Here is a 16,666-nt window from a genome sequence, read left to right as displayed (position 1 = left end):
CGTATGAGAACTTGCTTGACCTATGTGTCTACAGCCTGATTTAGAAGGAAGCAGTAGAGACAGACCTTGTTGGACAACCCAAGCATGCCTTAGTGGGGTGGACTTAGAACAATGGTCCCTGAGTATCACAAAATTTGGAACATTTATGGAAAAAGACAAGTGATAATCATATTTAAATGTGTTTTATTGGGGGCTGGCTAAATTTGGTCAGTTGAAGAGAGATCAGTTTTACATAGAATTTGTTCAGCGATTGTATTAGAACAAGAGAAGACATGCCACATTACCACAAGGGAATAAAGAGGTGGAAGTGGATTTAGTGTACACTCTGGTCATTGTCTTCTATTCCACCTTAGAATAAAGCTAGTGCATAGATTGCTGATGTTAAACATAGAATACTGAGCTTTCAGCACAGTATGGCTCTTCAGCCCATAATCTGTGTTGACCTTTTAACCTTCTCTAAGATCAATCGAACCCTTCCCTCCTACATAGCGGCCCATTTTTCTATCACTCCTGTGCCTAAGAGTTTCTTAAATGTCCCTAACATATCTGCTTCTATCACCACCCCTGGCAGTGCATTCCATGCACCTACCATTCTGTGCAAAAAATGTTACATCTAACATCCCCCCCTCCATACCTTTCTGTAATCACCTTAGAATTATGCTCCGTCGTATTAGTCATTTATACTCTTGGAAAAAAGTCTCTGGTTGTCCTTTCAATATATATCTCTTATTATCTTGTACTTCTCTATCAGGTCACCTCTCATCCACTTTCACTCTAAAGAGAAAAGCCCTAGCTCACGCAACCTATCCTCACAAGACATGCTGTCCAACCCAGGCGATGTCCTGGTAAATTTCTGCATCCCCTCTGAACTTTCCACATCCTTCCTATAATGAGACAACCAGAACTGACCACAGTGGTACAACATTACCTCCATTACATCCACCTATGCCATCTAATGCCAGGAATCAGTTATTCCTTTCAGGTAACAGTGCAGCCCAACTAAGAAACATGAAATACAGTACATCAGAACAGGTTGCAAAACTATATTGAAGAGCAAGCAAGTGCAGTCAGTCAAATAGCCCTTCGAGTTCGGTCATTTAGCATAAAATTCTCAAAACTCATTATTTTTTTCATATACCTGCATTTTCACCACTAAGTGCACACCATAACGAGACACTTAGTTATGTTTAAAGTGAATGAAATATCAGTTCCACTCACCCGAAGCATTGGTCCATTCTGAAAGACATGAGGCTCATCACACACCACGCAGTATTCGTTGAGGACTGGTATCCGCTGCTCTGCATATTCAATGGTCTGCACACAATAAGGTCTTGTTAATTGTGAAAATGTAAAGGGCTGGATTAAAGTCAAAGAAGTAACGCTGTTAAGTCCCTTACCTGAACTAGAAACCCATGCTCCCTTGATACTAGTGTTTTCACATTAAAGCCGGACTAACGGGAAAAGGGAATGAAAAGAAAACAGTAAACATAACTAACAAGTTCAACAATAATCAGCCTAACAAAAAATTACATTTCTTAATGCAGCATAAAAACGTCTAGCGTTTGCTTATTCTATGATAAAGCAAGGAAATATATCACTTAATGAAAGGACTTTTAACTGAACAAAACTACTTCAATTAGCTCATGACTAACCATGTTTTCTGATGTAACATTTTTACACTAATGAAGTAACTATATTGGTATGGCACAAAAGCTTTTACACAATATCTTGAAAATTGTTAATAGGATGAGATTAATCTTCAGCTTTCCAGATATTCTTCATAATCCTGGCCCGACTCAGAATATCTTCTTTCTCCTAGAACCTTTCTTTCCCGAAGTCTCCAAACCTGATGCTGCAGAACTGATGAAGGCTTGAACGTTTTCAATGGGAGGTACTATTGAGTCAAAATACTGATGGGATGGACGGGGGTGTTTCTAAATACAACTTGAAAGCGCAGAATTTCTAGCAAAAAAAATGGACTTTGTTGAGAGAACAAGGGAGTTTTCTACCTGCATCCTATCATAAAAGTTCAGGTGCACCTCAGAAGCTAATGGGGAATTTTAAAAAAAATAAGGTTTATAAAGGGAGCAGCAGACTCACAGCTTTCTGATTCATATCCATCAGAAACAATTGTTCTGGTGCCAACATTATTACAGGACAAGAGGTAAATTCAATCATCTTTTTTCTTTGGTTTATAAATATTTCTCATCTGTCTCATGCTCTATATTTGATTTTCACTTACTTAAGTCTCTGCAATATTTCTGAATCAAACCACTGCTCAAGTCAACAGATGAGATTTATCAAGTACATTAAACAATATAAAAAACAAAAAAATCACAATAATGGAGAATCTTGAGAACTTTTTCCCCTTTATTCATTTTTTTAGGGTCTGCATATAACCGGCATATAGTTGCCTCTGTCTAAATAAATAAGTAGTTTTTTAACATAAGTAAATAAATTCACTGAGAAAGTGATTTTGAACCACTGCAGTCATGAAGTCTCAGGATTAGAGAGCAGCCAATTGAGTCTGCACTGGCCATCTGCACCACCCTTTTATGCTATATTAGTCTTAGCTACTATTTTGACATATTCTCACCGGCTTTCCCCAGATTCTATCACTCACCTGCACAATTTGCGCAGGTACAGCCTCCAATAAACCTGTAAGTCTGCATGCGTTTGGACGTGGGAGGAAAGCGCAGCACTTGAGGAATCTCATGCAGTCATAGGGAGAGCATGCAAACTCCACACAGACAGCAATGGAAGTCAGGACTGAAGCTGATCCACAGGAGCTGCAAGGCAACAACTCCACCAGTTGTGACACGGTGTATTCACCTATGATTCTCTGACTCTTCTGGCGAAGGTACTCCTACAGTCACGTTGGGGAGGGAGTTCCAGGAATTCAACCCAGGGATGATGGAAGAAGCAACCCATTTCCAAGACAGGACGGAGTGTATCTTGGAAAGAAACCGACTCGTGTTGCATTCTCATGCAACTACTGACCCCTCCGAGGGGTAGAGGTCGTGTGTTTGGGAGGGCTGCTGGAATAGGGTGGGTGAATAAATGCAGCGGACTATTCTAGATGATGAACACTGCTCCATCACAGGCACACGCCTATCCACCTTCGAGGACCGGTTCATGAACAGCACTTCACTATTCTTCTTTCACATTACTTATTTTTATTGTAAATTTGAATAGTATTGCACTGTTGCCACAGAACAATAAATAGCACGACATATGTCAGTGATAATAAACCAGATTCTAATTAACTGTACCCATTATGCACTGGTGAAGAAAGAAATTATGGGTGGGGTGGTACCATTTTCCCAGATTATGCCATGTTGTTTGAGAATCTTTACAGCGGTAATCATTCAAGTATGCAGAGAGTAATCACAAACGGGATGAGCTTCAGTAGGCAACTTAGTCAGCATGGATAAGTAGGGCTGAAGGGCCTGCTTCGATGCTGTATAACCCTACAACTGTTTCCGTGACACTCTTGACTTGTGCCTTATAAATGTTGAAAGGTTTTGGGGTGACTAGCTAGTAACACTCTGGGTTAAAAATACTAGAATATTCATATTAATATTTTCTGTTCAACATTTTAACAAAGAAAAGTCAAAGCAAATGACAAAATATCCCAAAGACCTTAATAGCTAAAGGTTCAAAATGAAAAGACACAACAGCAAACAAAACAAATTGTCAATATGTTTTAAGGACTCTAAATTTCAGGTATGCCGTCGTCAGTGCCTAATCTACCTATTCCAAGTGTGAGCAGATGGAAAGTTGATGTTTTAGTCTCTCAGTCAGCGTGTTGCTCATGGCTACAAACATATGCCCCTGTAGAGTCAGCAAGAATTTGCAATGATGCTGGCTGTGCACACAGCATTTTGCCCAGTGGTTTCCATGAGACCAACCAATAAAAAAAGCTGTTGTGGAACAACAACGCTAACAACAATAATTTGTAGTTACAGTATGTAGCATCATTAAGCTAGCAAAATGTCCTAGGGTGCTCCACAAGGATACAAACAAAACTAGACATTGTGCCTTAAAAAGAAACCAGTGCAGATGATCAATGCCTGGTCAGAGATCGGTTGGGGTGATGGAGGAGATTACAAAGGGTGGACAGAGAACAGGGGAGAATTTGTAGACAAAGGTGAGACTTTGAAAAAACAGTATTTAACCAGAGCCAATATAAGATGGTGTACTGAGATAATCCACCAAATGTGGAGCAACTTTGCCTAAGGCAAACACATTGTTGAATTCAAAACATCCAGAACTGCGGTCTAAGTTAAACCTCCTAGCTGCTGATCAGAAACTCTGGTTCCTTAAGGGGAACTGATAGAGCAGATAGAGAGTATTTCTGCTGCGAGGGCAGACAGAAGTCATTTCCATTGATAAGGATGACTACGAGTAAGTGCCCCAGCTAAACGCTATTTTAGGATTGTTGTTAGTAATTATTTCTACAGTAAGTGGGAGATAGAAACTTAGAACTCCTGTCCACGAGCTACAATTGTTGTCTCAGCTGAGTGTTAACTTTACATCAATGCATGTTAGGTTTTTCATTTAAACATTTAGGTATTTAGCCACTTTATCCAGAGTGGTGAATCTGTGGAATTCTTTGCCACAGGCAGCTGTGTGGGCCATGTCTTTATGTATATTTAAGGCAGAATTTGATAGATTCCTCATCCATCACAGCATGATTGGGTACGGGGAGAAGGAGCAGGAGGAAAATAGGATCAGCCATGATGAAATGGCAGAGCAGACTTGATGGGGCAAAAAGCCTAATTCATCTCCTATATCTTACAGTCTTATGGTATTATTGAGCAAAGATGGTAGATCACAGATTAGCCATTATCTCTTTGACTCGAAACACATAATGTCCTAAGGATCTACTGATGTTCATTAACTCCATTTACCAATGTTGGCTATTTCTGAATACTGCAGTACTAAGCTCTTTGTTTCTGAAACATTAAAAGGAATGCTTATTGCAGAGGGGAAATGGTTGACAACTGATTTTCTCCAGAAAAAGAGAAAAATAGTATCACAATGATAGCTCTGTGTCACCTCCAAAGAGTCATCATAAATATCCAGTGACAGAACTCGCTTTACGCTGCTGTTTAATTGTGATACCATCTGATTTATAACACTCCTACAATATTAATAGATTAAGATAGAGATCTTAATTTTAGTTGAAAGTATTTCATGTATTTGCAGCACTGATCTAAATCTACATCAATTGTGATTTTTCAAGTTCCAATGCAATGCTGTGACTCAATTTTAAAGTAGATGCTGGTGCCTGTTGTCCTGAATCTGAATGCTTTGGATCAGGCTAACTCATTTTCTAAGTTGCTCCATACTTTGTTCAAGCAGATGCCTGGAACATATGAAATTTTCTCATTGAGTTCACCTCTAAGGAATATAAAGATAGAGACACTACATCTAGGCAGGTACGTACTGTGGGCTGTGATGAAGAGGAAGGCGCTAATATGCCAATGAGACCTGAGGTAAGTGAGAGTCTTCTACCCTCAGAAGTGGGATCTTTGCACAACTCTGTTTTACCCACTTTGGCATTGCTGGAGTAGGACCTGCTCAGCAGCTTGTGATGTTTCAGTCCATCCGTCTCCTCTGGCTTCAGAGTGCTGGAACAAGACTTGCTCAGCAGTTTGTGTGGCTTGGGTGCACTATTGTGCTCACATCTGGTGTCACCAGAACATGTCCTGCTCAATAATTTGTGGGACTTCAGGGGAAGATTTTCATCCAGCCTCATGGTGGCAGAACATGATCGACTTAAAAGTTTATGTGGCTTTGATGAATTATTCTGATCAGTTCTTGGATCACTGGAAAAAGAACGGCCCAGAGGTTTGTGAGGTTTGGAATCACAGCCATCTTCCACCTTCCCAGTACTGGAACAGTTCCTCTTTAGCAGTTTCTGTGACTTGGGAATCCCATCTTGTTCCGGTTTCAGTTTTGATTTACTTTTGCCACATCCAGGTGGAGGATAACTTGGCGACCTGGAATTGAAAAGATTTTGTGACTTACTTTAGATTTCAAGGAAATAAATATAGCAGGTAATTAGAGGAACAGAAAATACTGCGTAGGTTAGGCAGCGTATGTGGAGTCAGAAACAGCTTCAGTAATTTAGGTTGACAAACTTTCATTACAGCAGCAGAGGTTTGAATCTAAAGAGTTTTTAAGTAGCAGCAAAAGCTAAAGAGAAGGGTAACTTCTTGTATTTACTATTTCACTTGATGGGCTGAATGGCCTTCTTCTAAGCTATAACTTTTCTGTGATCCTGTGTGTGTCCATTTCTGGCTGCACATTTTAGTAGACGTTGAATGGGTGTAGAAGAGATTTACTAAAATGCCTTCAAGGATGAGGGACTTCAGTCATATGGAAGGTATGGGAAAGCTGGGGTGCTTTTCCTTAAAATGGAACAAGTTGTGAGGAGACCTTACAGAGGTACTTAAGGCCATAAGACATACGTAGAAGCTGAATGAGGCCATTCAGCCCATTGAGTCTGCTCTGCCATCCCATCATGGCTGATTTATTATCCCTCTCAACCCCATTCTCCTACCTTCTCCCTTTGATGCCCTGGCTAACCAAGAAGTTATCAACCTCTGCGTTAAGTATACTCAATGACTTGACCTCCACAGCTGTCTGTGTCAAGGAATTCCACAAATTCACTACCCTCTGGCTAAAAAATATCTTCGTCACCTCTGTTCTAAACAGGTGTTCCTCTGTTCTGAGGCTGGACCCTCTGGTCCTTGACTCACACACTATAGGAAATATCCTTCCCACATCCACTCTATTCAGCCCTTTCAATATTCGATAGGTTTCAATGAGATCCACCCTCATTCTTCTAAGCTCCAGCAAGTACAGGCCCACAGCCGTTAATTACTCCTTATATGTTAACCCTTTCATTCCTGGAATCATTCTTATGAACAACCTCCTCTGGACACTCTCCAATGCCAGTACATCTTTTCTTAGATAAGGGGCCCAAACTGCTCACAATACTCCAAGTGCAGGCTGATCAATACCTTATACAGCCTCAGCATTACACAGTCATAGTCATACTTTATTGATCCCGGGGGAAATTAGTTTTCGTTACAGTTGCACCATAAATAATAAATAGTAATAAAACCATAAATAGTTAAATAGTAATATGTAAATTATGCCAGGAAATAAGTCCAGGACCAGCCTATTGGCTCAGGGAGTCTGACCCTCCAAGGGAGGAGTTGTAAAGTTTGATGGCCACGGGCAGGAATGACTTCCTATGACGCTCAGTGTTGCATCTCAATGGAATGAGTCTCTGGTTGAATGTACTCCTGTGCCCAACCAGTACATTATGTAGTGGATGGGAGACATTGTCCAAGATGGCATGCAACTTGGACAGCATCCTCTTTTCAGACACCACCGTCAGAGAGTCCAGTTCCATCGCCACAACATCATTGGCCTTACGAATGAGTTTGTTGATTCTGTTGGTGTCTGCTACCCTCAGCCTGCAGCCCCAGCACACAACAGCAAACATGATAGCACTGTAATTTGCTCTACATGCTCTTAAATTCTAGTCCTCTCGAAATGAATGCTCACATTGCATTTGCCTTCCTTACCATTGATTCAACCTGCAAATTAACCTTTAGGGAATCTTGCACAAAGGCTCCCAAGTTCATTTGCACCTCTGATTTTTGAATTTTCTCCCCTTTTAAGAAACACTACTATGCCTTTATTTCTTCCACCAAAGTGCCTGACCATACGCTTCCCTACTCTATATTCCATCAGCCACTACTTTGCCTATTCTCCCAACCTCTCTAGGTCCTTCTGCAGACCCACTGCTTCCTCAACACTACCTGCTGCTCCGTGTATCTTCGTCTTGTCTGCAAAACTGGCCACTAAGCCATCAATTCCGTCATCCAAATCACTGGCATAAAACATGAGAAGAAACAGTCCCAACAACAATCCCTGGAGAACACCACTAGTGACCAGCAGCTAACCTACTCCAACTCTCTGCCTCCTGCCAGTCAGCCAATCGTCTGTCCATACTCATATCTTTCCTGTAATGCCGTGGGCTATCACCTTGTGAAGCAGCCTCATGTGTGACAACATGACAAAGGCCTTCTGAAAATCCAAATAAACAACATCCACTGTCTTTATCTTTCCCCTTACTGGTTTTTCACCTGGAACCTACCAGCCTTCTCCTTCCCACCCTCCCCCCACCTTCCTTATAGGGCCTCTGCCCCTTCCCTCTTCAGTCCTGATGAAGGGTTCCGGCCCGAAATGTTGACAGATCTTTTCCACGGATGCTGTCCGAGCTGCAGAGTTCCTCCAGTGTGTTGTGAGTGTTGCTTTGACCCCAGCATCTGCAGATTATTTTGTGTTTACGATCCACTGCCTATCCTGCATGTTAATTCCTCAAAGAAATCCAACAGATTTGAAGGGCAAGATTTCCCTATGCTGACTTTGGCCAACTTTATCATACACCTCTAAGTTCTCTGAAATCTCATCCTTAATAACAGACTTCAACATCTTCCCAACCACTGAAGTCAGGCTAACTAGCCTATAATTTCCTTTCTTCTATTTCCCTCCCTTCTTAAAGAGTGCTATACCAGAACCTAATGATTGTTGAAAAATAATTACTAGCCTATAATTTCCTATCTTCTATCTCCCTTCCTTCTTAAACAGTGCTATACCAGAATCTAGTGATTGTTGAAAAATAATTGCTAATACGTTCACAATCTCTTCAGCTCTTACTTTCAGAACCCGGGGGTGTAGTCCACCTTCAGACTTTTCAATTTCCCAAGCACCTTCTCCTTAGTAATAGCAACTACGCTCAATACTGCCCCCTGGCATATTTGAATTTCTGGCATATTGCTAGTGTCTTCCACATGGAAGACGGACACCAAGTACTTAAGATCTTCTGCCATTTCTTTGTCCACCATTACTATCTCTCCACCATCATTTTCCAGTAGTACGATATCCACTCTCAGCTCCATTTCACTCTTTATATGTCTGAAAAAACTTTTGTTATCTCTTTTATATTATAGGCTAGCTTACTTATTCTCTCCTTATGATTTTTAATTGCCTTCTGTTAGCTTTAAAAAGCTCCAACTCTCCACTAATTTTTGCTATATTATATGCTCTCTCTTCTGCTTTTATGCTGTCTTTGACTTCCCTTGTCAGCCACGGTTGTGTCATCCTACAATTAGAACACTTCTTCATCTTTGGGCTTCTGAATTGCCCCAGAACTTCCTGCCATCGCTATTCTGCCATCATCACTGTTAGTGTCCTCTTCTATGTCGGCCAGACCAATTGTACTAACTAATCGATTCACAGAGCACTGAAGACTTGAAGAAATCACCTCATATTTGACCTGGCTTATCTACAATCCAATGGTATGAATTTTCCACTTCTAGTTAATTTTCCACTCTGGTATGTTATTCCTATCCTTCTCTCTATTCTTTCTGATCTTCCTTCAGTCCCTCCATTTTTGTCCCCTTCCCATCTCACCTCTCCATCACCTACGTTTTTCAACTCTCTCCATACCTTATCCACCTACACATTTTATCCATAGACTTCCCCCACTTTGCCCAACTAAATTTTGTTCCTTCTGCCATTCACGTCTCCCCTAATGGTTCCCAGTATAACTTACTTTAATTATCAGATTCTAACACTATTTCCCAATTATCTTCCTTCCTTATGTCTCTAGTTTCACCTTCCTCTCTCCCTACCTGGCTCTATCTGCTCATCATCACTCACCCTTCTGCAGCCCATCAATGATCCCTGACTCATATCTCACCATTCCCCTCTCTCCTTTATATCTGCTCTCAGTTTTGAAGCAGGGTTTTGACCTTGAACATAAACAACTTCTTTCTCCCCTATGGATGCTGATCAACCTCTAACAGATTGTTTGTTGCCCCAGTAATCAGTTGCTATAATCTCTTGTGTCTCTGAGAGTTCAATCCCCTGGTTCAAATAATTCCTTCCTGAATTTCCTTGAGTTTAAACATAAAATCTGTGCGGAGAATCAGCAAATTAAATTACATAAACTTTGGGTATTTCATAGAGTACAAGAAGATTGTTAATATTATTGAGACTTTTAATTCATTAAAAAGAAATTAGTACATTAAAATACAACTCAATACTGAAACTTCACGATCTTAATATTCTGCTAAACCTTTTAAGAGGAAAATCAGAAAAGACTTCTTCACAAAAAATGGTAGAAATCCATAACTCTCCTAAAAACAGATGGTTGCTGGAATAATTGAGGCTTTCAAAACCAAGAGTGGTTAATAAGAGTTGTTTAATAAGGGTGATTAAACAAAAATTATACAGATGGCAAGTAATCTGGGAATATGTGAAACACTAACTTTGACTGAAAGAACAGAAAGGTAGATTTTTTTAAAGGAAATATTAGTCTGCAAAACAATTTGGAAGCCTTCTACATGAATTACTGAGCATCACCATACAAATACAGCAAGTAATTAGAAGGGCAAATAGCACATTATAGTTCATTGAGATGTTGTTGCCGTACAGAGGTTGGGAGGTATTGCTGCAAATATATTGCACTTTTTGTGTGTTTCTATTATGTGCTGAAAGAGCTACAGTTCTCTGTTTAATCAGTATTGCTGAAAACAGTTTAGAATCCTAAAGGAAAACCTTGAAGGTAAAAAAATATCAAAGGGGCACGAGCCCAATTATTCAGCCTCATGCTTCAAGAGCATAGCTAAAAAAAAGACAAAAAACTTCCATTAATATTTAAGCATACTTTCTGAGGATATAATTCCCACATGCTGGCAGAATGGATATTAAGTTGAGCTTGTTGCCAGAAAAAAATGAATTAATGTTCAACTCAGTCATTGATTAACTAAAAGAGTTCTCTTTTCCCAAAGCTTATCACATTACCTGCGCAAAGATGAAAATATGTGCAGTGGGGATTTCACTTTCTTCTCACTGATCTTTTTGCCATGGGGACAGTTGAGTTTCTCCTTGCTATTCTGTTTCCATTGGTGTGTAACAAAAGTCTGCATGATTCTGAGGGAGGAATAAAATAGAACCGTCAAATCTGTTGAATGATCCTCACACCTACTTCATCAAGAATTGGGCTGATCTTTTGCTCAACACCATTCTCCTGCACTAACTCTATATTCCTTTATAATAAACCTGATTCTGACTCTGATATTGTATAGGTTCTCGACCTTTTTTATACGATGGACCAAAGCCATTAAGGAAGGGGTCTGTGGACTCCAGCTTGGGAACCTTGCTTTCCTGCCTTGACATAACTAAAAACCTATTGTTCTTCTTTGATTTAATTTCTGTTAGATTGAGAATAAAAAGTTCTCTATTTTTTAGGTACTGATGGATTATTCAGCAATCTGCTGTTTGGGATCTCTTTTGCAGCTCTTCACCAAGCAAATCTGCAGGTTCTCTAGCTTTTGAAGTGCAGTCAGAATGGTGGTACAGTTGTAACTGAGACTTTGAACTACAACTCATATTTTCTTTCTCCTGTGGTCCACTTCCCCTATCAAATTCCTTCTTCTTCAGCCCTTTATCTCTTCAACCTATCACCTTCCAGCTTCTCAACCCTCCCCAAGATACCCACCTTCCCGCTCACCTCATTTCTCCTATCAGTAGCCAGCTTATACTCCTTCCCCTCCTCCCCACTTTCTTATTCTGACTTCTTGCTCATTCCTTTCCAGTCCCGACAAACAGTCTCGGTCCGAAACAATGATCATTTATTCCTCTCCATAGATGCTGCCTGACCTGCTGAGCTCCTTTAGCATTTTGTGTTTGTTGCTCATATTTCCTCCAATGGCTTCCATCCAAATTGGCAACAAAATTAGACAGAATTAGAAAGTGCTATCTATTTAGAGTGAGATATGATGCATGGATATTTACATCTGTCAGTAACATCTGTTAATATTTTCTTATTTATATTACAATAAGTCTAGCACATTTCAAATTCCAACATGCCTTTCAACCAATTAATCTCTTTTTGTTGTGGAAGCATGGTGTTAATGTGGAGAACATAGGAGTAGGTTTGCACTTTGAATAATTGCACAAACATGAACATCATTACAAGTAGACCATTTGTTTTAATGTTGCAGGATGAGAGAACACTGTCGTCCAGGAAACTATCTTTTAAGTACCATGGGATCTTTTATTTCCACCTGAATAGGCAGAAAGCATCAGTTCAACTCCAGCAGCAGAAGGTGCTATGGAAATGCAGGCTATTGTGTTATTCCTTAAATAATTAATACATTTTCCAAAAGACCTACTTTTTCAATTGATGCCCCAATCCAAACCGATCCTTTGTCGATGTTTGGAAAACATCAACCGTTGGAACTGTAAAATTACAGGAGAGAGTGAATAAGAAGGGAATCATTAAAAAAAAACCTTATGAAAAACATAATAGTATTTAATATATTAGAACCAAGAAGATTTTGAGAGCTACAGATACCTTGCATCTCTGTAAATTATTTATATTCACTGGCAGGTTTAATTGACTACTAACTGGGAATGAATGATTACCGTGTCACAGCTTCAATTACAATAAATTGGGGACCAAGGGAACGAATTTGTTAAATACAGTAGTTTAAATTACGAGCTGTGGGACATCAGCTTTGACACGTGGGAAGTAGACTAATGCTCATTCATTCAGAGCTTATAGGTCAGCAGAGTCTCATTCACAAACACCAAATGCCATCCATTTAACACATCTCAAAATGAAACAAAACATGACATAATCTGTTGTATCTATCACCGCCATATAGGTAAGTATCTCTCCTCTCTTTCTTGTACTGTCTCTGTTTCTATGGAAACAAGCTTTCATTTTGCAGATCAGTGAGTCACAGGGCCAAACCTCCCTGTCTGTTAATTTTAAAGAGAAAACATAAGTGCCCACAGTATTGGCAGAATGTACAAATGGACTTTTTGTCCATATAGTACCTGCATGTACTGAGTTCAATCTCAATTCACAAACAATAATAAAAAGCGAGAAATAAGCATGAACTTTACTTTTGTTTGTTAAGCTCTTGTAAATTACTGGCAGCCGGGGAGAAGCTTAAAGATGCAGGTTAAGTAGCTGCAGGCGAGTGGTAAGCTCAACTTCATCTAGGATGAAGTGGCTCATTTATCAATGCCCATCTACCATTATAAATATCTACTGCCTCTGTTGATGGCTGTTGTCATGGATTTTGTACCAGTGGGGAATAAATTAACATTTACACTCTTCCTGGGGTTTCTGGAAGATTGGAGGAAGGGAAATTGTAAAAGGAAAGGGTATATTGTTCATGTTGATTTTCATGTGCTACCTATGGATTTTAGCTTGTTATTTAAATATTGGCATTCTTTTTGCATCAGCGATGCAATGATATTGCCTTTCTTGTTACCATGGATATAAACAACTTTAAACTATTTCACGTATTCAGAGTCAACAATGTTGATTATTTAAATCAGGTTTGAATATAACTTAACAATCGGTAAACCCATTGCAAAGACTGTGTAAAAAGAGTGATTAACCAAAGAACAAATGTAACCTCATATAGAAGATTAATAGGGGAAACATTATAAAATCATTCAGTTGTACAGCAAAGAAAGAGGCCACTTAGGCCATCATGTTAATGCTAACCACACTGCCTACTATAAAAATCCCATTTCCCTGAATTAATTCCATATCCCTCCATGCCTTGCTCATATACCTATCCAGATATATCTTAAATATTGTTAGCGTTCCTACCTCCATCCCCTTAACTGACACCTCATTTCAGATATTCAGATATTAATTACTATCTACAGTATCTGAAAAAAATATCCCTTCAGATCACCCGTAATATTTGCCCTCTCACTTTAAACCTATGCCTCTAGTCTTAGGCACTATTACCATGGAAAACAGACCTTGGCTATCTACTCCATGCCTCTCATCATTATATATACCTATACCATGTCACATCTTAGCCTTCTTTCCTTCATTGCCACAGTCAATGAAGGCAAGCATGCATATACCTTTTCAATATCTCGTTTACAAGGAATGTTGTACTTGTACCACAAGATATCTCGATTCCACAACAATTCCTAGGGCCCTTCTATTCACTGTTCATGTCCTATCACGGTGTCACTTCCCATAATGAATTACTTCATACTTGCCTGAATTAGCTTCCCCTTCCCCACTTTTCCAGTTGACCTATTGTAGATCCCGATCTAACCAGAATGTTGGTGTTATTTTCATATTTCATAATCATGATTATCAAATCATGATCTACATTCTCATCCAAATTATTAACATGTAAGGCAAACAACAAAGCATCTAGTACTGATCCCCCTGGCCACTGGTCACAGGCCTCCAATCTGAGCAGCAGCCCCCCTCCATTCCCACACTCTGCCTCCTACCACCAAGCTGACTTCGTTGACTCCAAATTGGCTAGCTCACCCTGGATCCTGCTGTGATCTCACCCACAATTGGTGATCTTTTCAAGGGCCATGATAAGGTCCATGTAGACAATGTCTGCCACCCTATCCGCATCAATCTTCTTGGTTATTTCCTCAAAATAAACACTTCAAATCAAATTTGTGAGACATGATTTTGCATGCACACAACTTTTCTGACTATCTCTAAACAGTCATTGCCTTTCCAAATGCAAGTCAATCTAATCTCTCAGCATCCCTTCCACTAGCTTTCCCACCACTGACGTAGGGCTCACTTGCCTGTCTGTAGTTACCTCACTTATCCCTACAATCTTTCTTAAATAAAGACATGACATTAGCTATCCTCCAGTCTTCCGGAACCTAACCTTTGTTTACCAGAGATACAAAAATCTCTGTCATGGACTCAATAGTTTTCTCCCTTAATTCTCACCACAGATACACTTGGCCAGGCCTTAGGGATTTTTCAATACCTCCACTATCTCCTCTTTCAAAGATTAAAGATAAGCTTTACTTGTCACATATACATTGAAACATATACAGTGAAATGCATTGTTTGCAACAATGGCTAAGGTGATCAAAGGGTGTGCAGGGGCAGCCTGCAAGTGTTACCATACTTCTGGTGCCAACATAGCACGTCCACAACTTACTGACCCTAACTTGTACATCTTGGGATGTGGGAGAAAACTGAAGCACCTGGGAGAAACCCACACAGTCATGGGGACAACCTACAAATTCCTTGCAGATGCCATCAGGAATTGAACCCTGATCGTGATCATGTGTTGTAAAGTGTTAACCTACCGTGCTACCGTGTGGCCTATAGTGTTTCATAATGTTAATGAACACCAGCATATTGCTGTTCCATCCCCCGAACACGCATTGTCCACAGTATTGATGTAAAGTATTTTAGACTTCACACATTTCCTGTGGCTCTGTGCTGATCTTTAAGGGAATGTACTTTTTCTCCCTGGCTACCCGGTTAAGAATCTTTTAAAGATTCTTCTTTATCTTATCTGTCAGGGATTTCTCATGGTGCCTTTATGCCTTCCTTATTTCCTTCTTAAGTAAACTCTCTTCAAAGGTTTGGCTTGATCCCAGCAGTCTATATGTGAGAGTTTGCAAGTGTTACAGGTTTTAACGCAAGAAAAATTTCATGATTGCGCCTGCCTGAGTTCTCAATATATGCTTATTGCTTCTAAAAACTTCTCTCTGAAAGCACAAGCAGATAAATTTATCATTATATCTGAGTAATATATAATTATAAATATGAATTTACATCCAATAATATTGCTTTTATGAAATTTTTTGGTACAAAATGCACTTTTAAGAATAACGTAGGAGTGTTGGTCAAGAGTGATGCACACTCTATCTTGATTATTATCCTACAAAGAGTAGTGGATACTGCCCAGTCCATCACAGGTAAAGCTCTCTCCACAACTGAGCTCATCTACACAAAACACTGTCACACCAACCATCATCAGGGACTCTCAACACCCAGGACATGCTCTCCTCTCACTGCTGCCATGAGCAAGGTGGTACGGGAGCCTCAAGACTTACACCACCAAGTTCAGCAAGTTATTATCCCTCAACCATCAGGTTTTTGATCCAGTGGGGATAAGATCACTCAGCTTCACTCGCCCCAGCTGTGGACTGTTACCACAATCTATGTGCTCACTTTCAAGGGCTCTTCATCTCATGTTCTCAATACTTATTGCATATTTATTATTATTATTTATTTATTTTTGTATTTGCACAGTTTGTTGAAAGCCCGATTTGGTGCCGTCTTTCATTGATTCTGTTATGGTTATTATTCAATGGATTTATTGAATATGCCCACAAGAAAATTAATCCCAGAGTTGTATATGTATGTACTTTGATAATAAATTTACTTTGACCTTTAGACAGCAGCTGGGTGCCTGATACACTGTGTATATCCAAAAAAGTGATATTTAAAACTTTATTTTAATCAACATAATTCAATGATCAAAAGTCAGAGCAGAGTGCCAGAAGCAGCAAGCATCTATGAATATGTTGATGAGAGAGGGTGAGACTCTTGGTGTGCTGGAAAGATTAACTCAAGAGGCTGTCAGGCCTTTTATAAAATGGGAATTTTGCAGTGAAAACTCTCGGACATTTTGTGGAGTCCCAGAATGAGTTCTCAGATCTTTTAGTAAATAATGGGGGCCCCTTCCTTACTTTAAGAGTATTCTGGTATATTAATGGTTCATTTGGTGGAAGAAAACATGTAGAGTTT

At 39.7% G+C, this 16,666-nt stretch overlaps 1 protein-coding gene across 2 annotated transcripts in view; it reads right to left on the bottom strand.

The window, feature by feature from the left end:
- parp8 (poly (ADP-ribose) polymerase family, member 8) overlaps positions 1–16,666 on the bottom strand; it is a 376,390-nt gene that overhangs the window by 111,705 nt on the left and 248,019 nt on the right. For both annotated transcript variants that reach the window (XM_063042902.1, XM_063042903.1), the window contains 5 exons: positions 12,270–12,336; positions 10,897–11,025; positions 5,453–6,008; positions 1,398–1,451; positions 1,219–1,314 (listed from right to left, as the gene is read on the bottom strand). In XM_063042902.1, coding sequence (XP_062898972.1) covers positions 1,219–1,314; positions 1,398–1,451; positions 5,453–6,008; positions 10,897–11,025; positions 12,270–12,336 — 902 coding nt within the window. The remainder of the gene's footprint in view (positions 1–1,218; positions 1,315–1,397; positions 1,452–5,452; positions 6,009–10,896; positions 11,026–12,269; positions 12,337–16,666) is intronic.

This window comes from Mobula hypostoma, chromosome 3 (assembly GCF_963921235.1).
Source record: "Mobula hypostoma chromosome 3, sMobHyp1.1, whole genome shotgun sequence".
NCBI lineage: Eukaryota > Metazoa > Chordata > Chondrichthyes > Myliobatiformes > Myliobatidae > Mobula > Mobula hypostoma.
This window is presented reverse-complemented; position numbering and strand designations above follow the sequence as displayed.